Source organism: Rattus rattus, chromosome 9 (assembly GCF_011064425.1).
Source record: "Rattus rattus isolate New Zealand chromosome 9, Rrattus_CSIRO_v1, whole genome shotgun sequence".
NCBI lineage: Eukaryota > Metazoa > Chordata > Mammalia > Rodentia > Muridae > Rattus > Rattus rattus.
Genome location: NC_046162.1, coordinates 4,682,248 through 4,707,633, shown reverse-complemented (window position 1 = coordinate 4,707,633; position 25,386 = coordinate 4,682,248). Strand labels below are relative to the sequence as shown.

The 25,386-nt window shown below is 39.8% G+C and overlaps 1 protein-coding gene across 4 annotated transcripts in view; it reads left to right on the top strand.

The window, feature by feature from the left end:
- Positions 1-25,386, top strand: part of Crebrf (CREB3 regulatory factor) — a 78,032-nt gene that overhangs the window by 43,072 nt on the left and 9,574 nt on the right. For all 4 annotated transcript variants that reach the window (XM_032913642.1, XM_032913643.1, XM_032913645.1 and 1 more), the window contains 6 exons: positions 1,063-1,188; positions 3,647-4,736; positions 16,613-16,807; positions 18,507-18,696; positions 20,838-20,911; positions 21,938-22,060. In XM_032913642.1, coding sequence (XP_032769533.1) covers positions 1,063-1,188; positions 3,647-4,736; positions 16,613-16,807; positions 18,507-18,696; positions 20,838-20,911; positions 21,938-22,060 — 1,798 coding nt within the window. The remainder of the gene's footprint in view (positions 1-1,062; positions 1,189-3,646; positions 4,737-16,612; positions 16,808-18,506; positions 18,697-20,837; positions 20,912-21,937; positions 22,061-25,386) is intronic.

The window sequence follows — 25,386 nt, the reverse complement described above, 5'->3', positions numbered from 1 at the left end:
GAATTAGGTCTCTAAAACTTATTTGCTTAAGCTACATTTTTGTAAAAAGAAAGCCCTCAAAGTTTTGGAGAGTCTGGCAAAAATCAGACAAAGCAGAGCACCCCTGCTGTGGGAGTACCTAGGAGAACAGAGAAGACAGGTCAGGGTAGGAAACAGGGAGGCATGTAAGTGGAAAGTATGTGGGCAGGCAGCTAATGCTTATAGAACTCTTGTAACGTGTGGCAGAGTAAGAAGACTGTTTTTAGTTTTTGCAGTTAGATTTCAGAGTGTGGCTTCTCTTTTATTTGAGCCAGGGTGTGCAGCTGAAGTGGTTTGGATAGGTGATGAAATGTAGAAAGAGGAGAGAGGAAAACAGGAGAGGTATATTTCTAGCCATGCCTTAAGGACTTAGGAGGCTATTGTGTTGTTCCTGTTGGCTAGACTGAAAATATCTAAATTGGGCTGGCAAGATGGCTCAGTGGGTAAAGAAAGGCCCTTACCACAGAGGGTGACTGGCTTGAGTTCAGTCTCTCAGACCCTCATGATGGAAAGAGAAAATTGACTTCAGCAAGTTGTTCTGACTTCCACACTCCCCTCCCACAAAACTTATAAAAAGATACCCAGGATTTCTTTGTTTGGGGAAGTAAGACATTGGACTCAGGAATATAGTTTAGGTCTGACTTACTATTGCTGCAGCCCTTGAAAACAGGAGGGCATTCTTTTCTTTAGGGGAATTAGAACAGAGTCTTGTTAGAGAAGGATTTTAAGAAATGTTTTTATAGCTTAAAAATAAAGAGCCCAGTGTTGTATGCTGACTCTAGTGACCAAACTCGGATTTTTAGAAGTTGTTGTTAAGGTTTACTGTTCTGATCTTTTTCTTCTGTTCTGATTTTTTATATACATCTTAGCTCTTTTCCCCATAGAGGTCTATGTTCAGTACTAGGAACGCTCTTGGTGTGCTACACAAAAGAGACAGGGTTATTTCTTGAAGTAAGTTATATATTGGGGTAAGGATGGTCTTATGTGCAGTAAGTTGGGCTTGAAGCTATCTGTGAATGAAATGTGAAAATGGTTTTGTTGTAGCCCAGCGTAAGCGGAATGGATCCGCCTTTTGGGGATGCCTTTCGAAGCCACACCTTTTCAGAACAGACTCTGATGAGCACAGATCTCTTAGCCAACAGTTCTGATCCAGATTTCATGTATGAGCTGGTAAGCAACATTTTTTTTTGTTTTAGTGTTAATTGACTTGAATCAAATAAATAGAGTTTTTATTTATAAATGTCTGAAAGAGAAAAGATTTTCCATGATGTGGAACCTCACACAGGTAAAACCATTATCCAAGAGGTTGAAGAAGGAGTATTGTGGGGACCACACAGATCTGGTTTTAAGAAAAGAGATGTGACTGGGTCCAGGTTTGATTCTTGTGACTAAGTCTGGTAATTTTAGAAAGATACCCAAATTGATGAACGTAGTATGTGAAGAGATTATCTGTCCAGTTGTTCCTGAAGAAAGTAAGCTGTGTGTGATACAGTAAACTGCTAAAGGACTTGTTAGCTCACAAATTACGGGATGATACATGCACAAGATGTATGGTAGAGATGGTAAGACAAATTAGCAACTATAAGCAGTATCATAGGGTAGTGACTTGTTTCCGAGGTAGATACAAAGTTCCCAGGGTAAAAAACAACTATTTTGTGTGCAGGGATAGTTTTTTTCAAAGATAGATTTATTTATTTATTTAATATAAGTACATACACTGTCACTGTCTTCAGACACACCAGAAGAGGGCATCAGATCCCATTACAGATGGTGTGAGTCACCATGTGATTGCTGGGATTTGAACTCAGGACCTTTGCAAAAGCAGTCAGTGCTCTTAACCACTGAGCCATCTCTCCAGCCCAGAGATAGTTTACCTGTTTGTGTCTGTGCACTACATGTTTGTAGTACCCACAGAGGCTAAAAGCATATATGATCCTGTGGAACTAGATAATTGTGGGCCACCAAGTGGGTGCTAGGAATGGAACCAAGGACCTCTGCAAGAGCATCAGTTGCTCTTAACTTCAGCCATCTCTGAAACCCCACTACTTTTTGTTGTTGTTGTTGTTGTTTTAAGGCAGGATCTCACTTGTAGCGTTGGCTGGCCTGGAACTTGCTAAATAGACTAGAACTGGCCTGAAACCTCACAGGTACCTGCCTATTTCTGCCTCATGAGTGTTTGGGCCCAAGGGTCTGGGTTGGGGGACTTACATTTTAACTGTGTGCTTGAGTGAAGGTGCCCAAGGAGGCCAGAGGTAACAGATATCCCTGGAGCTGGAAGTTAAAGGTGGTTTTGAGCTTCCAGACAACAGTGCTGGGAACCTAGCTTAGGTCCTTTAGAAAGTCAGTAAGTGCTCTTATCTGCTAAGCCATTTTTGTAGCCCCAATAGAATTTTAATTACATGTTATTTAAACAACACAGAAATGCTGAAAATTTGTAAAGTTGAGTTCATTAAACATCATTGAATTCTGTACCTGATAAAAGCATAGAGTATGGCATATAAATTATGAAACTGAAGCTGCTCACACATACACAGACACATACACAAACTGAAAATCTATGGGAACAAAGTAAATTGGAAAACTGAAAACCCATTTTTTTTCTGATCCTTCATTCTTCAGATTTTCCCCAAAAGGTAACTACTGCTAGCAGATACAAATGAATATATAAACATTTGAATATGCCTTTTACTTTGGATGGATAATATATAGTTCACCTCCCCACCCACACACACACATTTATTTAGTCTGTATGTGTCTCCATACATGTCACAGTGTATATGTTTAGGTCAGAGGGTAACTGAGACTGGTTCTGTCCTTGCATCATATGGGTCCCAGGGGGTTGGACTGAGGTGGTTAGGCTTGTCATTAAGCCTTTACCCCCTGAGTCTTCTCTTCAGCTGGAGTTTGCTTTTTCTAAACAAAACAACATGTGATGGATAACCTTTTGTGATAGTACATTAGGGCTCAACTTCATTTCCCATGGCTATAGAATATGACTACATTTTATGTATTTATTTTTTGAGATAGGGTTTTATCATGAAACTCTGGCTGGCCTGTAACTTGCTATGTAGACCAGGCTGGCCTCAAACTCACAGAGATGATCTTGCTTCTGTCTTCTGAGTGGATTAAAGGTGTATGCCACCACTCCAGGCCTTTTACTACATTATAAAATCACATTTTTGCAATGTGTCAAAAATATTTGACTTACCATGCCAAGAATGATTACCTAGGTCTTATCCAAGTTGTAACAATTTACAATTAACTTTCAACCCTCTCTGGGCTCTTTGTCTCCATATTTAATGTCCTCCTTAAGTGGAAGAGTTCTGTGATAAAGGTAGTCTTCAATATCTGATTCTTGAAGTTCATGTCTAAAGAATGCCTCTGAGATCAGAAGAGGCTTTGATGTTTGGACCTATACTTTATCCTCTCAAAGAAAGTATTTTCCCACTTTTTCTTGCCCAATGAAATAAAGGTATATAGATATAAAAGGAAGGTATCATGTCAATAGCCTTTATCTTAAAACAGACAAGAAGTAGACTATTTATTTTGGTATTTTTAGGTATGGGTGGAGGTGACTAATTTCTTCCTAAAGCATGGTATGTGACTTCCCGTTTTAAACCTTCCTTAGGATAGAGAGATGAATTATCAACAGAATCCTAGAGACAACTTCCTTTCTTTGGAAGACTGCAAAGACATTGAAAATCTGGAGACTTTCACAGATGTCCTGGACAATGAGGATGCTTTAACTTCAAACTGGGAACAGTGGGATACATACTGTGAAGACTTAACTAAGTACACCAAACTAACCAGCTGTGACATCTGGGGGACAAAAGAAGTGGATTACCTGGGTCTTGATGACTTTTCTAGCCCTTACCAAGATGAAGAGGTCATCAGTAAAACTCCAACCTTGGCCCAGCTCAATAGTGAGGACTCTCAGTCTGTTTCTGATTCCCTTTATTATCCTGATTCACTCTTCAGTGTCAAACAAAACCCCTTGCCCCCCTCTTCTTTTCCTAGTAAAAAGATCACAAGTAGAGCAGCTGCCCCTGTGTGTTCTTCAAAGATACTTCAGGCTGAGGTCCCATCGTCAGACTGTGTCCAAAAAGCAAGCAAACCTACTTCAAGCACACAGATCATGGTGAAGACCAACATGTATCATAATGAAAAAGTGAATTTTCATGTCGAATGTAAAGACTATGTAAAAAAAGCAAAAGTCAAGATCAACCCCGTGCAACAGGGCCGGCCCTTGCTGAGCCAGGTGCACATAGATGCAGCAAAGGAGAACACCTGCTACTGTGGCGCTGTGGCAAAGAGGCAGGAGAAGAGGGGGGTGGAGCCTCACCAGGGTCATGGCACTCCTGCTTTGCCTTTTAGAGAAACCCAGGAACTATTACTTAGTCCTCTGGCCCAGGATGGTCCTGGGTTGGTTGCCACAGCAGAGAGTGGCAGCCTTTCTGCCAGCACTTCTGTTTCAGATTCGTCCCAGAAAAAAGAAGAGCACAATTATTCTCTTTTTGTCTCTGACAACATGAGAGAACAGCCAACCAAATACAGTCCTGAAGATGATGAGGATGATGAAGATGATATTGATGATGAGGACCATGATGAAGGGTTTGGCAGTGAGCATGAGCTTTCTGAAAATGAAGAGGAGGAAGAAGAGGAAGAGGATTATGAGGATGACAGAGATGATGATATCAGCGACACATTCTCTGAACCAGGTATAACTCTTGGAGCCTACTAAATTAACCTTTCTACTCACTGTTGGAAATAGGAAGCTTTTGTTTGGATAATTGCTATATTTTAGTTTGGGGATTAAATAAATAAATAACTTAATGTCTTAATTTGGATCAAAAGTAGCTTTTTTTTATAGTTTGTATCTTGATTCTTTGAGGGCTTATTCTTTTTTCTTTTCTTTTCTTTTTTTTTTTTTTTTTGATAAATGATCTACTTTTCTGCCCTTTGAGCACTTAAATAAAGATTCCAAGAGTATGTTTGTTTAAAATAGGTTTCCCTGATTTGCATGTGTTGTGACTAAGATAGGTGTATATGGAATAGCATCAAGTGGTGTCCGCTCGGATCACTCATGTTCATAGTTAACAAAACCCTACTCAGTGAGCAGTTCGAAGACAAGCGTTTCCTTTGTGTCTACTGTATTAAGAAAATACATATTGTGCTGGATACGTTACATGCTTATAATCCCAACACTTGAAGGCAGAGGTAGAAGGATCACCATAAGTTTGAGGTCAGCCTGGTCTTCAGAGTTGGTGCCAGAGCAGTCAGGACTATATAGTGATACCTTGTGTCTAAAAAGCAACAAATAGGAAAAAAGCCAAAAACCAACTATAAGATAAGAAAGTTCATGCTGCAGTTTGAAGAGCATGAAGGAGGATGCTTCATTTAGTGTACAGTACATATAAACAAAAGAGAAAAAGAAACATCTGTGGGGAGCTGACTCACTTCAGCATTTACATGTTTGGGCTAGAGCCACTATTGGCTTATAAACATTCATAAAAACATTGTGGCCAAGCAGCACACAGTTAAACAAAGAAGTAAAGATTTTAAATTTTAAGCAAAAGTTACTTGCTTCAAAATTAATCTTGATACTAATAATTCTGCATAAACCCAATTAATAGTGAAGTTATCAAAGAGTCCTTTTGTTTAAAATGGTGATTTCTGGCATTCCAGGCACTCTGTTGACATTTTTCTGAAACTGTGGACAGTGACTATGTCAGTGTGCAGCACTGTGTCTGTGTGCCCGTATGTGTATTATATGTGTGGGCGTCTATGTGTCCGTGTATGTGTATGTGTGTGCGAGAGCATTCAGGTGGCTGCGGCCGATTCAGTGTTGGGTTAAAGCAGCAGCCTCACATACACTAGGTAAGCCTTCTACCTCTGAGCCGCACCCTTTCAAAGCATTTTCATCAGAGATTTTCTCACTTTTGATAATTTTTTAATTCAAATACTTAGATTTATACATTTGATGCCACAGATTATTTGGTTTGGGTATTTTTTAAGTAAGTAAAAAGGACTTCAAGTTTAACTTGGAGGAAAAGGGCTTATACCTTTTTTGCTTTGGTTTACTCTAGAGTCCTGGATAAACTAGATAGAATTGTCTTTTCTCTTTGTGAGGACCATTTTTCTCATAGTACATTGATAAAATCCACATTGAGATGTAAGAGGGAAATTTGGCTGGGTATAGTAGGGGTAGTTTCTGTAGCTCCATCTGTTGTTCGGGTGTGACTCTTGAAGACTGGCAGATTAGATCTAAACAGTAGAGTCTTGTATAGAATTAGGGTGGGTTGTTGGCTAAGGGGTGCTGTCTTAGTCAAGGTTTCTATTCCTGCACAAACATCATGACCGTGAAGCAAGTTGGGGAGGAAAGGGTTTATTCAGCTTAAACTTCCACATTGCTGTTCATCACCAAAGGAAGTCAGGACTGGAACTCAAGCAGGTCAAAAAGCAGGAACTGATACAGAGGCCATGGAGGGATGTTACTTACTGGCTTGCTTCCCCTGGTTTGCTCAGCTTGCTCTCTTATAGAACCCAATACTACCAGCCTAGGGATGGCACCACCCACAATGGGTCCTCCCCTTGATCACTAGTTGAGAAAATGCCTTACAGCTGGGTCTCATGGAGGCATTTCCTCAACTGAGGCTCCTTTCTCTGTGATGACTTCAGCTTGTGTCAAGTTGACACATAAAACCAGCCAGTACAGGTGTGTTAGCATGGAGAGCATAGAGAACTAAGGGGAATGGAATGTGAGGAAGGAAGTGCCTTCTCCAGTAGTGCTTTAAAGCAGATGGATCCTAGGATCAATAAATCTCAGTGCCACCAAGGCAAACTTACCCTGCAGAACAGCAATTTGCTCTTTGATGAACACCTCACATGTCCACATGTCTTCAGTTCCTGACAACCATGCTTTCTACTTCTATGTGTTTGATTTTAGTCTCACATGTGGAGACTTTGCAGTCTGTCTTTCTGTGCCTGTTTTGTTTAGGTTGGCATAACAAGTAAATTCAACTTGTCATAAATATAAGCCTTAAAGAATGAGTTATATTGTATGTACTTCCATTTTTGTATCTGTATATTTGCTTGGATGTTAGAAGTATTGTGGTAAATGTAGGAGTACAGGTAGCTTTCAAGAGAATACTTTCTATTTTTTATTAATATTTTTGGAGACATAGTCTTATTATATAGCCTTGGCTGTCCTGAACTTGCTGTAAGATCAACCTGGCCTCCACCTCATAAGATTTGTGTGCTTCTGTCTTCTGAATATCTTCTGATTAAAGGTATGCATCTGGCCTTTTAAAACAAACCAAAAAAAGGATTTATTTTTATTATTTTAAACTATATTTTGGAGAGGCTGGAGAGATGGCTCAGTGGTTAGGAGCACTTTTGTTACTCTTACAGAGGACCCGAATTTAATTCCCAGCACCCAAACCATGACTTACAACCATTTGTAACTTCAGTTCATGGGGTCCAATGCCCTCCTCTGACTACCTTGAACAGCAGGCACACATGTGTATATGTATGCATGCAGGCAGAATACTCTTACACATAAAATAAATCTTATTTTTAAAAAAATTATGTGCGTGTGTGTGTGTGTGTGTGTGTGTGTGTGTGTGTGTGTGTGTGTGGTGGGTGAGTTGGTATGCTCACCTGAGTGTAGATGCTTTCAGAGGCCAGAGGTGTCAGATTCCCGAAGTTGGAGTTGCAGGCAGTTGTAAGTGGCCTGACATGGATACAGAGTATCAAACTCAGGTCTTCTGAAAGAGCAGAGCCATTTCCTCAGGCCACTTTTCATTGCTGGATGAGTTGATGTTTTTATTTTTATTTAGTTAGTTTAGATGCTTGTGCTCAAACTCAGGGCTTCTGTGTATTCTGTGCTGGGCTTCCACTGAGCTATATCTATGGCCATTGGTTTCTGTATTGTTTTTCCGTACTGGGCAAACCCTGTTCTTTCCATGTGCTAGACAGGTCCTGTATCAGTGAGATACATCCCCAGTGTCTGGCCTGCCCTTTTTGAGCTAGGGTCTACCTCTCTCCTTTATACTGGCATGGAATATGTAACCTAGGCTGGTCTCTAACTTGGAGTTCTCTCGCAGCACAGGCTCCTGAATACTGGGATTGTAGGTTCATGCTGCCATACTACCTGTTTTCAGTTTTTTGAGGAACTTCATGTACTGCTTTCCATAAAAACCATACCAGTTTACATTTTCACTGACAATGAAAAGAGTTCTCTCTTCCCCATTTCTTTGACAATAGTGTCTGTCCAAGTTCATTATGACCTATGTGATACAGTGTCTCTCTGATATTTATTTGTATTTTATTGATGACTAGTGGTATTGAGAATGTTTTCATATACTTGGTCATTTGGATATCTTTTGAGAAATGCCTATTTAGGATCTTTACCATCATTGTAAGATTCATTATCTTCTGGTGTGTGTGTGTGTGTGTGTGTGTGTGTGTGTGTGTGTGTGTTTTGGATATTAACTTAATGTTGTATATACTGTTAGTATATATTTCTTCTGTTTTATGGGTTATCTCTTCACTATTTTGATTGGTTTTGTTCACAAACTTTTTAGTTTGACAAAACCCCATTCCACTGTTTCTGCTTGCATCACCTGTGTTATGGAGTCTTACTCCTAAGACTTTCTTTCATCTACCAGATCAAAATCAGGAAGCTTCCCCCATGATTTTTCTATTACCTTTGTTATTTAGGGTAGATCTATGGCCTTCTCCACTCTGCCTCATCTCCTTCCTACTTCTTCTTGCTCTTTTCTTCTCCTTCCTTTTCTTCTCTGTTCTATCTACTCCACCTCTCTGCTGTTTTCCTTCACATTAAACTTAAGGTTACTTTTTAAACTCTTCCTAAAGCACACAACTTTTGTGTGTTAAATGTACAATCTCTACACTGTGTAAAAGGAATTGTACTGGCTGGTTTTGTGTTGTCAACTTGATGCAAGCTAGAGTTATTACAGAGAAAGGCGCCTCAGCTGTGGAAATGCCTCCATGAGATCCAGGTATAAGGCATTTTCTCAATTAGTGATCAAGGGTGGGAGGCCAATCTTGGGTGGTGCTGTCCCTGGGTTGGTGGTCTTGGGTTCTATAAGAAAACCAGCTGAGCAAGCCAGGGGAAGCAAGCCAGTAAGTGGCATCTTTATATGGCCTCTGCATCAGCTCCTGCTTCCTACCCTGTGTGAGTTCCAGTCCTGACTTCCTTAGGTCATGAACAGCAGTGTGGAAGTGTAAGCTGAATAAACCCTTTCCTCCCCAACTTGCTTCTTGGCTGTGATGTTTGGCAAGGAATAGAAACCCTGACTAAGACAGGAATTAAAGGGAAAAACTTCAGTTGCTCTTTGTTCTGTAGTTCCTGTCTGTCCCTCCCTCCCTTTCTTGCTTTCTCTTTCTGAAAGTCTTACTGTATTGTCCTGGCTGACCTGGCACTTGCTGTGTAGCACAGATTTTTTTCTTAAATTCATGGCACTCTTCCCACAGCCAATTGAATTACAGACAAGAACCACCATGTCTGGCAATAAAATTCTTAAACCATTTTTGTTTTTCATCGTATCAATATGCGTGTTTATCAGAAATTTTAAAAATGATATGGTCTCATCCTTCATAAGTTTGTGAGACTAATTTAGTTTTGTAATTTTAACAGTCTGTCCTGGAGAATGCTGCTTATTCTCTAGATTCTGAAGTTCATTGCTATGGGATGGAAGGTTCTGTGTGTGTCCATCTTGTCTTTAATGTTGTTCAAGTCTGCTGTGTCTTTATTTATTCTTTTTTGACCCATCCATTATCAAAGATGGGTAGTATTTAAGTTGCTCACTACTAAATTAAGCATTTTTTGTCCATAATGCTATTATTTGCTTTATATAGTTGTTTTGATGTGTGTATATTTACAAATTATATCTTCTTGATGAATTAACCCATTTTATCAGTATACACAGTTTTTTTCTGTCTTTAGTGATAGCTTGTTGCAAAAGTCTGCTCCAAGTTTAGCACCCACACTGTCACGGACTGCCTTCCCATCCACTTTCACTTCATTGTCTTTTCTGCCTAAAATAATGCTGTGTACCTTAGGCTGGCATTGAACTTGTGTCCTCCTGCCTCACCCACCCAAGTAACCCAAGTACTGGGTGAGAGGCATTTCCCTATCACACTTAGCTATACTTTGTTTCTTCCTTTTTTTTTTTTTTTTTTTTTTTTCCGGGGCTGGGGACCGAACCCAGGACCTTGCGCTTCCTTGGCTCTACCACTGAGCCAAATCCCCAACCCCTTAGCTATACTTTGTAATTAAGTGTTAATAGGTAAGGGCTTATTTAATTTGTTGGCTTCTGACTGTCAGCATGTAATTTTGATGTGCTAGCATCAAATCTTGGGGCTTGCATATGCTAGGAAAGTATTCTACCACTGTTGGTACACTTCCAGTCTTTGTCTTTAGTTCTTTGATATTCATATTCATTCTCTCTCTCTCTCTCTCTCTCTCTCTCTCTCTCTCTCTCTCACACACACACACACACACACACACACACACACACAAATATATACTGAGTACATTCCCTTCATACCTTAGTAAACCCATTCCCAGTTGGTGGTATTAAATATCAGATATTTACATTGTGATTGATAAAGGTAGATAAATTACAGTTATGAAATAGCAACAAAATAATTTTGTGGTTTGAGGTCACCACAACATGAGGAGCTGTACTAAATCGTCAGAACATTAGGAAGGGTGAGAAGCACTGCGCTGCTCCTGCTCTCCCTTCTCTCTGTGCTTCCCCTTCCTGTGTGTCCTCTTTTCCCTCTGGTTGATGTCACTTGTACTTCCATGTTAGAGATGATTTGATCTCTCTGCAAAATCTAGGGAATCAAAATGAGAGAAAACGTATGTGTCCTTATAAGATAGACAGATCCTTCATGGGATGTATCTTTCTCTCTAGCTCAGAGCATTCCTTCAAGTATCTTCTGTAGAACTGGTTAGGTGATCACAAATCTCTAGTCTGTTTTTATCATTTAAAAACTAGCCAGCACTTACATCTAGTGCTACTTTTTTGTTTGTTTGTTTGTTTAGCTGTTTATATTCTCTTGGAATTCATTCAGGAATTTATGTCCTTTTGTTTCTTTAAATATAATAATTGTCTGGAATTTCATCTCATTCATTGTCATCGGAGGATATTACTGTCAGATTGGTAAATTTTGAGAGGGGTCATGTTGCCTTTTTGTTTGTTGTTTTTATATTTTTGGATAAGGATTTATGCATCTGGGATTAGATTGTTGATTGACTTTTTTCTAAGTCACTCTTACTCTTCTAGTAGACATGTTTAAAACATTTAAGAGATACTAAGACATAATAGGATTGAGGTGCTATATTGGTGCTTGAAGTGAAGTCCCCAGGACTCTAAAATATTGTCTACAGAAAAAAATCACTAGCAAAATATAGGCCTACTATGAATTTACAGTCATAGTTAAGTAACAATCAGCCCCTAAGCTCTAATTATTTTAGGAAATAAAGGAACACTGATTGCATGATAGACTAAGATGTCAGTTACTGTCAAAATGAGTAGAAGTAGGGAAAAAAGTGAGTGATTAGTATTGGGTTGATACAGAAAAAATAAAAGAAGGAAAAGTACGTACCTTCTCTTGAGAAGGTGAAATAAGGACACAGTGAGGCATTCTGCCTAAAGGAGAGTGAAAAGAAAGATGGAAAGAAATACATCAAGATAATTTAAAAGAGTCCCAGGACCTAGTAGGATGAGATAAGGAAACTACAAATCAGGCTGGCCAGTCATTTTTGGGATAACCTATAAAATGGGATGTGAAAAGGCAGAATATAAGCTTAGGAGAAAAGAAAGGACCAGAGAGTAAGGGTGAAAGAAGCACAGAGCAGACTGACTTGGTTAAATTGGCACAGGGTATTAAATATAAGGGGAAGAGCTTGATGGGGTGTAGTGTCTGAGTACAGTCTCTCCTGATTGCTGCATGCAACCTCAACTCTCTGTGGTCCTTCTTGCTTACCCAGATGTCTGTTAAACTCCGAATTGCCCTTCACAGTTAGGGTCACAGGTCACTGGTCTGTCTTTGGGATGGTTCTTCAGTGTTTCAAGGCTGCTTGGAGCGTTCGTCTTTTCTGTGTCTTTGCCAACTCTGTCTCCAGCCAGGTCGTTGAATACTGAGTGGTTCTGATGCAGACTTCTTTAGTCAGTCTGCTTGCCAGGTTTCAGCACACAGCCCAGTAATGCTTTTCCTGTGTTTTAGAAGAGTGTGGTTTTTTTTTATTTTTATTTTTTTAATTTCAGTAGCGTCGGCTTAACCTTTTTAGTAATCTTCCTTCCCTTAGCACCACCACAAGGTCTCAACAAAAGGTGGAGGTGTACTTCTTTGAATGTTGTGTCAGACAAAGCACATCACTCTTGTAGTGATGTAGATCAACATTTGCTGGTCAGGAAAAATTCTTCCTTATCTTGGATTGTGGCCTTTATGGTTTCCAAAGTGTCTGAGGGTTTAGCAGGAGTGTGATGGCTTGTCCCATGAGGGTCTTTATGAAAGACTGTGTCTACTGTAGCTGGCAGATAAGAAAGGTCCTCCTTTACTTTATACATTTCTGTTTTCCTTGCTACTAGATTATGGATGTGCAGCTACTATGCACATCTTCAAATGGCTGGCATCTAGCTTTTCCCAGGTATTCCCCAGAGATTCTTCTAACAGACCACATTGGTATGTCCACCATATTGGATTTGCATTTTTAGTGTTTTGAGATCACATAGGTGAACTCAAGAACTCTGAGTCCTCCTGGCACCATTTCCATTTTCTCAGAATTTTGATTTATACAGAGACTACACGTCTTTTAGTCTGTCTGATCACATCATCTTTCCTTATCTTCCATAGCATAAGCCTTGCTTGGAAACTGCTGCTCTTCTTGAGCAGCTAGGCAGTGGCTTTATGTATTAGTAAGTATTTAGTGGAATCTGGTGCTCTTTCTGGATCCAAGTGATAATGCTGCTTAATGTCTGGATGAATATGCCACTTAAATCCATTCATTTTCAGTTGACTTGAAGTGAATCTTTTGATTAGGATTGCATGTGCAGTCCTCTAGATGTTAGTGAATGACATACTTGAACCATAAAATTAACACAATTTTGTAGAACTTAATTGGGCTTTAAAATTTTTTCTGGTGCAAATTATTTTTTTTCTTGAAAGAAAGATTTAAACCAACTTGAGGGGTGCAAAAAGAAATTGTGGGTGAGAAATAGGAAGACAATTTTTTTTAATCAATAAAGTAAGGCTAGTTATACTCCAGTCAGAGCATGAGTCTGGGGTTGGGTGATTGGTTTACAAAGGCCCTTTTGTGATGACCAGCTCCTGAGATTCTGTTTCTTGGCAAATGGCTGTGTAGTTAGTGAGCTTGCAAAGTTCCAGGAGAGGTGCAAAATAGGTCTCTCTTTTGAACTGCCTGCCAAGGGCTAATAGAGCCTATTCTGTAGACCAGCGACAACTGTTTTGAGTTGTAAAATTGCAAGGTTCAAGAACAAGAACTCACTTCCTTAAAAGTGAGAGCTTATTTTGTAAATCTCACTGAGCATTTTTCACAGTTGACTTTACCTGTAGTCTGTTCAGACCATAGATGAGTGGCTTGCCATTTGTAAATACGGCATTCTTACTTCCTTTTTGTTGTCATTGTTTGTTGTTGTTGGGCTTTTTGTTGTTTGTTTGTTTTGTTTTTTAAGACACGAGATCTACTGTAGTTCAGGCTGGCCTAGACTTGGTATATACATACAGTTGACTTTGAACTCCTGATCCTCTCACCTCTATTTCCCAAGTACCAGGATAAAGTGGATACCACACTCCTATCTTAATTTAATCATGTCAGCAAGAAATGAGTTAGATAATTATGGCAGTATATCAAACAAAAAAAGAAGTGAGGTAGAGAAGGGAATCAAGAAATCATTTATCAGAACATGTTTTAGTATCTTTTATGTTAGGCATTGTGCATATTAGGTATTAATTATATGGAGATTAATGGAATCCTTAATAGAATTTAGAGTCGAATTTGTTTTGGGGATTGTTTATTCATTCCTCTCTACCATTGCAGTGGTGGTGATTGAGCCTTTGCCCTTCCACATGGTATGCCATAGCTTGCTCTACCATGAAGTAGCTTCCCCAGATATTCTCAAAGTCTTGCTTTTAGTTTACTTTTATTTTTTTGAGACAAGGTCTCTCTGTAACCCTGGGTCCTGGAACTCACTATGTAGATAGACCAGGCTAGCCTCAAACTCACAGAGACCTGCCTGTTCCTACCTCCTGAGTACTGGGATTAACTGTGTGTACCACTATACCAGGCTCTTTCAAAGTCTATTAATATGTTTATGTGTTCTGTGGCTTTGCCAGCCAGGGATGCAGGATCATGGTTTTATAAAACTTAACTTGGCCACAGATTCATTTTGGGTGGTGGTGGTGGTTAGACTTCTGTTACAGAAAAGAGGAGAATGAATGGCCTTGGATGTTAGATCAGTGAGTAAGTATGCCATTTTTCTATATTTTACGTGGTCACCATGGCCTGTATATTGAAAAGTGTTGGGAGTGGGGTGATAATAAATTTATGGGACATGTTAGCAGAAAAGGTTGGGTCAAAAAGCTGGCAGCTCCTAAGTGTTCCTTGAGAAAAGATTGAACACATAAGTAAATCTAATACCTGATTTGGGTGGGATGAAGAAATAAGCGTTGCTGTGACTCTGAATTCAGCATAAAGTGAGCAAGACGTTTAGACCGATCAACCAGTTAGGCAAGGGAGTGAGATGTGGACTCAGAGCTGGACTCTGAATTGTAAGAGCTGACCCAGCTCAGCTCTGCTATTCATGCCAGGCTCCTCATCATGTCAGTCTGTGCAGCAGAGGCAGTCGCTTCTTAGAAACATCAAATGAATTGAATTGCATTGAGTGAATGAATGTGTCTTGCCACCTGCAGACTAGCAAAGGTAGATGCTGACTAAGGGAATTATGCTGACTAAGTTGAAATATGGAGGAGGGAAAGGGGGTGGAAATGGAATAAAATCTGTCCCTATGCTTTGGACTGGGGTAGAGCTAAATGTGTAAAATACTGGTTATGGGTGCTTGTAGGGAGACACGATTTCTTTTGGTTATCCATCTGTCTGTTTGGGGTTGGGTAATCTCTGTAAGTCAGTATCTTTTGCTTAGTTACTGTGGAACAAGTGCCAATTAAAAACGCCTCAGCTGGTGCCATAATGTGACCCTTTTCTCTTTCCCAAAGATATGTTAATAACTAGAAAAGGTAAAATCCTTTATCTAAAATAAAATATGTATACCATACCATTTTTAAAATATCTTTATTTCATTTATCTATCGCTGTTTGTTTGTTTATTGTGTATGTGTAGGTGCCACAGTACATAGATGGAGGTCAGAGGATGACTTGTAGGAGTCAGTTGTCTCTGTCCACTATCTGGGTCCTGGGAATCCTCGGGTCCTCAGGTTGTTGAATCCGGCAGCAAGTGTCTTCACCTGCAGAACCTTCTCACTATCTCCCTCACCCAGGCAGCCCTTTTTTTTTTTTTTTTTTTTTTAAAGAAAACCTAGGGTTCATTGTCACACTGCATTCCACATTGTTATTGATGAAAGGTAGTCTACGATGATTTTGACGTAGTTCGGTCAGGGGTGAAGTGAAATACATTCAACACACACATCCGCATGTACCTTACTATCTCTCTGTGCATTCTCTTGGAAGGCCAGAAGAGGAAGAAACTTAACTTCACATTTCTCTACATTGTCGAGCTATACAGCATGTGCTGTAAATGTTAAGAATGAAGTACAAAACTTGTCTGCACCATTGCTCAGACACCAATTTGTGAATTTATCTTATTCTTTCCTTGGAGTACAAACCTCACATATGCCAACTAAGTGGCCCCAACTACTGAGTTACAATCCAGACTTGTTTTTAAATCCTGTGTATTGAGCAAAACTTGACTCTGCTCGTCATGCACCATTGTATTACTTTGGATGTGTGAGTTCTGACAAGTGAATGTAGTCACTTGTGTAATAACCGTCACAATCAAGATACAGAAAGTCCCTTCACGTTCCTTCATAGTTACGCCTTCAAATCACACACACCTGTGTGAGAACTTCTCAGTGTATCACAGCAGTGGCATCTCTTCCAGCTTTGCACCATCAGAACCAATTTATAAACATCCAGCATTCTTGATTTGTAAAAAGCTAGACGTCAGTGATGTTAAGTTTCTACATGGTGCCTGGCACCATTTCTTATTCCTTATCGTAATGGCATGTTAATTCCTATGTAGTATTTAGTTGTGTTCTTAATCATGTGAAGATACTACAATATCCTATACTAATTTCCAAAAACCGAAAAGAAGCCCATGCAAGATAGCTATGTTATGAAATGTTTATTAATTTCTGGATATTATGAGTTTGATGTCTATATACTGGACCTTATAAACTTGATTTATTGTTTTTGACATGATGTTGATGCTTCAGATGAAAGAAATATCTTATGTTACAAATAGAAGGATTTTTTTTTTTATTCTAAGAGACTTATTGACAGTTGTGGGTTCATGTTTTTTAAGGCTATGAAAACGACTCTGTAGAGGACTTGAAGGAGATGACTTCCATATCTTCTCGGAAGAGAGGGAAAAGAAGGTACTTCTGGGAGTATAGTGAGCAGTTGATGCCATCACAGCAAGAGAGGATTCTGAGGCCATCTGAGTGGAATCGAGACACCTTGCCAAGTAATATGTACCAGAAAAATGGCTTACATCACGGTAAGAGGGTCTGAAAAAATATTTAGTCCCTTCTGTCTTTTTTAGTGGGTGGAGATAGTTTTTATTTTGAGTGTATAGCCTAGACTGGCCTCCAAGTCTCTGTGTAGCCCAGTTTGGCCTTGAACTTTGAATGCTCTGCCTCATTCTCCTAGATTCTGGGACTATAAGGTATATGCCACCACACCTGTCTTCCGTCACTCAACTGTAAACGGAGATAAGGAAGCAAAATGCTTAGTGTGCTTGGGTTTTCAGCCATTTGTAGGCAGCTTGAGTGGGCATCAAAGAGTTTCTGTCACAACTGCTTCCTCTTACACATAGCTTCCATCGATGTGGAGAACCATCTTTTCTGGTCCCTTCTTCCTCCACTTCCTTCAAGAAATGGCCAAGAGATTATTGGTTCTTGACCTGTCAAAAAACAAGCAACACACTGAGGAGAAAGGAGAAGACTTTTCTCATCAGTTTCTTCCAGTTTCACCCACCTCAGACCTCATTTAATGGGGAGATTAACTTTAAATGGCTGTGGAGAGAAGAACAGGGGAAAAAAGAAACATGTTTGTGGAAAAAGAGTAGAGAGGAGTTTATAGGAATCAGGAGAAGCTTATGGTTTAGAGAGATCAAATCTAGAGCTGTGGATCCAGAAAACTATGATTGAGTAGAATGTCTTTTATTGTTTCACATTGACATCAATTAGTCTGCCAAAAAGGCAGAGAGAAGGTATGAATGAGCTCAGTAAAGAAAGCACAGTCATGCCACAGACTTTACTTGCTGAGCATTTTGGAAGATGAGAACTAGCTCCCAGCATGTTTGTTACTCTATAGCCTTGTCTCCCTAGTCCCAGGTCTATTACTCTACTCTCTCAGTGAATTTTTATATTCAGGCTTTTTAAAAAATCATAAATGAAGAAAATAAGTTCCATTAAATAATTCCATGTAGCTCAGGATAAATCTTAGGAAAGTCATTGGGTGTACTGTACTACTTGAGATGAATGCACTGGTGTGCGTGGTGCAGCGGTCAGTGCTTACTTAGTAGGCTTGAGGCCTTGTGGTTATTGAGTTGGGGCACTTAGGAATGGTGGAGGAGAGACGGGAGTGAGTAAGGAAGCTGAAGTAGAGCTTTTGTCTTATTTTATTTACTCCCAGACTCACAACTTGGTTTAGGCAAACTCTCCTGGATTTTTGTGTGCAGTTGAATTTGTGTTCCAAGCTGAGATGTAAGATTCTTAGTCCTAGTATGCAAAGAGTTAGGACTCTGTAGCACTGGGAATATGACCACGAGGAGAGCAGCAGTGAGGAAGTGTTGACAGCAGGGGGTCAGCCTGTTTTGTTGCTAGCTAGAGACTGGTTCCAGGGCTTTGGGTGTGCTAGCTAATGTTCTGCTGCTTACTGAGCTATATAGCCCTAGGATATTTCCTGTCTCTAGCCACAGGGCTAGATGGAGAGAGAGGGCTAGACCTTCTAAGTTAGGATATTCTGTGCCTCCTGAAATGTACCAGGAGCTCTAAAATGAAAAGCGATGGCTGCTGGTGGCTATAGAAATGGCATGTTTTTTTTTTTTTTTTTTCCTGGAGCTGGGGACTGAACCCAGGGTCTTGTGCTTGCTAGGCAAGCGCTCTACCACTGAGCTAAATTCCCAACCCCAGAAATGGCATGTCTTGTTCACTAAGATGATGTAACTTACACTCCTTTCAAATGACTTGTAGGGAAATACGCAGTTAAGAAGTCACGGAGAACTGATGTGGAAGACCTGACTCCAAATCCTAAAAAACTACTCCAGATTGGTAATGAACTACGGAAACTGAATAAGGTGATCAGTGACCTGACTCCAGTTAGTGAGCTTCCCTTAACAGCGAGGCCAAGGTCAAGGAAAGAAAAAAATAAGCTGGCTTCCAGGTAAATTCTAATAATGTTCACCCATGTGAATGGTCTCTAGGAGGTAAGATTAGACCTTGAGATGTTATAGAGGAAGTGACCTTCAGAAATTACTTGTTAAATAACTACTGTAGTGAGTTTTTTTGTTGTTAATTATTGTTTTTAAGTAAAAGAGGCATTTATGCTTTTAAGAAAAAGTTTTGGGGGTAAGGCAAACACAGTAAATGTATTATGGTATTACTGGAAAGTTTTAAAACTTAGGTTTGTTTTTTGGTAAGTCAATTTGACTATATAGTTAACAAAATTAATTTAAGTATGCTATTATGAATTTGAGACATGTACTTAGTTAAATAACTGCTAACATGGTCAAAATATATTAACATACTCATCACCTTAAAAACTTACAAAGCCTGGGTGGTAATGGCAAATAGCCTAGGTGGGTATATATGGTCAGAACTAGTTCCAGGACTAAGAAACCCTTCTGAAAAACAAAACTAAAAGGGGAATCAAATCCATCATTACAGATGGTTTTTGTGAGCCACCATGTGATGATTGTTGCTGGGACTTGAACCCAAGGACCTCAGGCACCTCTGGATCTTTCAAGACCCCAAGATCTTTTTATAAATTAACAGTGTCTCTCCTAGTGATCTGTTCCAGAATGTCACATGGATGGAATGTACTTTAGTAGCCTGAATCTGTCTGTCTTTAACTTAATGGGATGCCTTTGAGATCTGTCCATGTCGTCACATGGACAACTAGTTTCTTTTATTACTTATATAGACAGTCTTTTTTTTTTTTTTTTATATATATAGACTGTAGCTGTCTTCAGACACACCAGAAGAGGGCATCAAATCTTTACAGATTTTGAGCCACCATTTTGGAACTCAGGACCTCTGGAAGAGCAGTCGCCTTTGCTCTTTTTTTTCTTTTTCTCTTTTCTTTTCTTTTCTTTTCTTTTCTTTTCTTTTCTTTTCTTTTTCTTTTTCTTGAACTGGGGACTGAACCTAGCGCCTTTGTGCTCTACCACTGAGCAAAATCCCCAACCCTGCAGTCGGTGCTCTTAACCACTGAGCCATCTCTCCAGCCCCATATAGACAGTCTTTATAGGAATGGTTTGCAGTTTATCTGCTTATCATATGAATGCCTTTGAGATCTTCCCAGTTTTTGGCATATTTGAATAAATCTACTATAAACTTTGACTTAGAGATGTTTGTGTAGGTATGAGTTACATTTTTTTTTAATAAATTCCCAGGCCTATATGGTTTATCTTTGCAAATAAACCTACTGGTCATCTGGGCAGTGGTGGGGCACATATTTAATCTTAGAATTCCAGAGGCAAAGGCAGGTGGATCTCTCTGAGTTCGAGGCCAGCCTGGTCTATAGAGTGAGTTCCAGGACAGCCAGGGCTACAACAGAGAAACCCTGTCTCAAAAAATTAAAAACAAAGACAAAGCAAACTGTCTTCCAGTAGCCCAGAGAACTATTTTAACCCATCAGGACAGACAGAGCTCTGCCTGCTTAACATCCTCTACAGCGGCTGGGGCCTTGTCTGTTGCTGTTTAACTATCACAGGCATTTGGGGGCTTGAGAAATGGCTCAGGTTAAGTACACTCGCTCTTTCAGGGGACCCAAGTTTTGTTCCCAGCACACACATAGTGCTTACAACTGCCTGTAACTCCAGCTCCATGAGGATCCAATGACCTCTTCTGGCCTCTGCAGACACCTGCAAACATACAGCATTATACTCACACTGGCACACAAAGTAAGTAAAACTGCGTCTTGAAAAGAAAAGGTGCGGGCGAGATGGCTTCAGCAGATGAAAGCACTTGCCAGCAGAGCCTCGTGAGCAGTTCAGTTCCCAGATCCACAGTAGAGGGGAGAGCCACCTTCTAAAGTCTGAACACACAGATACATACACATACACTCATTCACCCACACTCGCTCTCTTCACTCTCTTGTTCTCTAACACATACCACACACTCACGTATACGTTCATTCTCTAACATGGACACAAGAAAAAGAAAATTTCAAAGAGAAAACTATCTGATAGTGATAAAAAGAAAGATACTCATTTTTTAAAAATTTTTTATTCTTATTTAAGGAAATACATTCTGAAGTCTTAAAAGGAAAAAGTGAACTAATAATAGTTCTTCCTTTCACAGAGCTTGTAGGCTGAAGAAGAAAGCCCAGTATGAAGCCAATAAAGTGAAGCTGTGGGGCCTCAACACTGAATATGGTAAACCTCAGTCTTAGCTTTGCTTTCTCTTTGGTTTGCATATTCTTCCCTGAGCTCTGTATACTGTTTAGCTCCCCTCTGTTGTTGTTGTTGTTGTTCTTGTAGAGGGAGAGGGTTTGAGACAACATAGCCCCAGCTGTCCTGGAACTCACTGTATAAACTAGGCTGGCCTAAAACTTATAGAGATCTACCTGCTATTGCCTCCTGAGAGCTGGGATTAAAGGGGTGCACCACACCCAGCTTGGCTCTCCTATTTTTCATTTATCTATTCAGAACACCACATGCCCAGCATTGTTTCATTCTTGTCTGTAAGTGTGACTGTCTGGATCTCTGGTCCCTTAGATAGATGCCACTACTGTTGTCATGAGCTAACCCATGGTTAGGTCTTCCTTATTGGAGTTGTGTTTCTAGCAAGTGTGGACAGCTGACTTGAGGATCTCCCTTCACCTGAATTGGATAGATCGTGTGCTCTGTGCTCTTCAGGAATAAATCCATGTGTCTTTATGAGAATACAGAGTCCTGGACTTCCTTAGATTTTCTGAATTATAAGGGAACCCAGGAATCCTCTTTTTCTTTTCTTTCTCTCTTTTCTTTCCTTTTTTTCTTCTTGGTTGTCGTTGAATATCTCAAGCCTGTAGCTTTGGCTAGCCTAGAACTTACCATAGATCATGCTGGTCACAAACTCACAGAGACTCTCCTGCTTCTGTTTCCTGAGGACTGGGTTAAAGAGATTCACCATTATATCCAACATAATCCATATTTTTGACATTCCCCAGATTCTGGGTTATTTTGTTGTTTTTTTTTTTTTCTTTCATGGTAAAAAATCCATTCAAGGCTTTGTGCATGCTAGTAAGTAAGGTGAGTGTTTGTCACGGAATTGTGCATGTTAGTAAGTAAGGTGAGTGTTTGTCCATGGAATTGTGTTTGCAGCCCTTCCATTTTCAACTGAATATGGTTTCACTATAAACTTAAAAGTAAATTCTCTCATGTTAGTGGCATTCTAAGTGGTTTGTTTCTGTTTTATAGACAATTTATTATTTGTAATCAACTCCATCAAGCAAGACATTGTAAACCGAGTTCAGAATCCAAGAGAGGAGAGAGGACCCAGCATGGGGCAGAAGCTTGAAATCCTCATTAAAGACACACTCGGTAAGGAGAACATTGTTAGATAACACCAGCTTATGATATACAGTGCCAGAGTCAAAGAGGAATTCTGTCCCCCTCCGTTCCTGCCCCATCTGCTCCCACCTCTTGGTAGGGATTTATCTTCCTTAGTATATTCACACACCTTACATATCTGACTTTTCATCCCTGACAAGATTGTACACTGTGGAGAGGATCAGGGAGGCAGGCACAGAGAAGCTAGGCTAGGCTGGTTGGTGGCCTGTGGGAGGAATATCTAGTACATAAATTTGAGATGCTACAAGGTCAGAGCTCAGCTGCAGTAAGAGCAAGTCACCTGTCAGACACTGCCTTGAGGGCTGCACAGCTTATTGCTGTCCCAGAAAATCCCAGACATATCACATGGAAAGGCCAGGTGTTTATCTTGAGTACAATCAAAAACAATCTCAGATGAAGAGCAGCTCTTAAACACCAGTATTGTCCTAGAAAATCACCTAGTGCCTGTGAAATTGCATATAGGAAGCAGTAAGGCAGTTTGCTTGACCTGAGTAGATGGATGATTTTATATATTCTTTTTTTTTTTTTTTTTTGGTTCTTTTTTTTTTTGGAGCTGGGACTGAACCCAGGGCCTTGCGCTTCCTAGGCAAGCGCTCTACCACTGAGCTAAATCCCAACCTTATATATTCTTTTAAAGTACTTCCATTATTCTTTTTCTTTAAAAGCACCTCATTTTTTTAATGTAGTAGTTTGAGAGAGAACTTAGTTTTATAAGATAAAATTTACTTTTTTACCTTTTTGGTTTTTAATTTAAAAGCTTTTGTATATCCACTAGTGTATGTTCTCTTATACTACACAGATAACTTGACATGTTACAAAGTGCTTGATACACATTTTCTTTCCTTGCCTATCTTGAGATTGTTTCTCCTAGAACCTCTTATGGCATAAACTATTTTCTATTAAAGAATTGATACTTCATTGGTATTTCTTGGTGGGTTGTTTACTTTTGCCTAGGTACAGACTGTCCTCAGGCCATGCTCCCCTCCACACTTTGAGTCTGTTACTTGACTTTGCTCTGCTTCTCCTGGGTACATCTTTTCACCTGTGGGTCATCTTTGCTCATCTCTGCTCTCTGTTGCTTCTTCTTTAACCTTTTTTATCTCCTTACTTTTTTTGTCGTCACTTTTTCTTACTCAGTATTCTTGTGTCATGTTGTGGGGTATGAGTGTATATGTTCCCTGGGCATGGAAGTCACATACACTTGGCAAGAATACTACCACTGGATGTAATATATGAGAAGAGAAGGAGGAGGAGGAGCAGGAGGAAGAAGGAGGAGGAGGAGGAAAATGAGGAAGAAGAAGAGGAGGAAGAAGAAGGATAAGGAGTGTGAAGGAGGAAGAGGAGAAGAAAAGAAGGAGGAGGAGGGAAGAAGGAGGAGGAAGAAGAAAGAAGAAGAAGGAAGAACAAAGAAGGAAGAAGAAGGAGGAGGAGGAGGAACAAGAACAGAGAATGTTACCATTGAGTCATAGCCTCACCTCCTCTTGTTGCTTCCATTTATTTATTTTTTAATTAAAGGAATTTTCCTTTTATTTTCTGTGTTCTATGTTTACCAGGTTAGAGGACAACTTGGAGGAATGGTTGTTTCCTACCATGTGGGTCCTGGGGATCAGACTCAGGTTGTCAGGCTTTGCAGCATCCTTTACCCCCTGAACCATATTTCCAGTTCCCTTCCATTTTTGAGGGTCTTTCTATATAGTTCAGGCTGACTTCAAACTTAACCAATCCTGGTCTTAGCTTACTTTCTTCATTTATTTTTTGTTTTTTTTTTATTTTTTATAGTTACACATTTTCATGTGTAGGAGTGTGTCCCATGTCATAACATGAGTGTGGAGGTCAGAGGACAGCTTGCACCATCTATGCAAGTTCCATAGATAGAACTCTGGTTATCAGGCTTGGTGGCAAATGCCTTTATACACTGAGCTGTCTTACCTGTCTTCTTTCATTTATGGACATTTTCTTTAATATAGTTTAGTTTATTTTGAAATAATAATGGGTTAGGGCATTCATGATCCAGTCTTTATTCATCCTTCCATTGCTCGTAGATAAGATTTTATTCTCTTTTTTTCTTTAAACAACTTTTACATGGTATTTTAGGGGTGAATATTGGAGTTCTGAGGGCACCTGCTGATGTTGCTAGATTCTTAGGTCCCCTGAACAGAAATTTGATCAGAAGAAAAGCTTTTGAAGGAGAAAGGCACTTGTAAGGATAGACATGGCTTGTTGTGGGTCATTTATGTAGTGCCCACTGTATGTCACATTTATATGCAGTGAGGTTTTCTCTCACATACTTGTCCCACACATGTAGCCTTTGGGAGAATGGTGATGGGGGTGTTGTTCCAGTCTTCTTTTATGTCAGTTTTTCTTTCCTATGGTAATCTTTTTTTTTTTTTCTTTTTTTTTTCCCGGGTCTGGGGACCGAACCCAGGACCTTGCGCTTCCTAGGTAAGCGCTTTACCACTGAGCCAAATCCCCAACCCCAGTAATCTTTTTTTAAAAGATTTATCTTTATGTGTATGAGTGTTTTGCTTGCATATACGTGTGCATGCCACATAGGTACCTGGTGCCATTAGGGGTCAGAAGGCCTTGGGACTCCTGGAACTGGGGTAGTTGTCAACTGCCTTGTGGTGCTTGTGGAAAGTCTAAGTCTGGGTCGTCTAAAAAGAGATCAGACAATGTTCTTAACTTCTGAGCTCTCTCCAGCTGCTCATATGCTAATGTTGGTGCCTGCTGTCCTGACAGTGTTCTGGTGGCTCCATTTTTTTTTCTTGAAATTTTTTATTTAAAAAATTAATTAGCAAAAATAATACATTAGGTTTTGTTAGGACATTTTCAAACAAATTTATTCTTGTTCATTCTCCTCCTCTGTTCTTTTCCATCCCCTTCTATTCACTGCTTATGGTCACTTTTTCATTTCCATGTCATCTTGTCCTGGTGTCCTCCCTGACTCTTAACCCTTCTTTAGTTTCATATCCCCACACTCCCCACTCACATTTATACTCATAGACATAACTTAAGATTGACATGAGGCCATGAGATGTCCTTCTGAGTCACCTTGTTAACAAAATGCTTAGTAAATTCATTCATTTTCCTGAGGCTGTCATGATTGCAGCTTTCTTTACAAGTGGAATTTACAAAATTTCATTGTGTACTTACAACCCTTTTCATTATCCATTTGCCTTGGCTCAGATTAGCTTTTCTAGCCTCAAGAAGTCCTCTCTTTTCCGTTAATAACAGCTTATTTCTACAGTTTTTCGTTCTGCTTTATCTGGTCCATCTTGTTTTTTTTATACATCTAC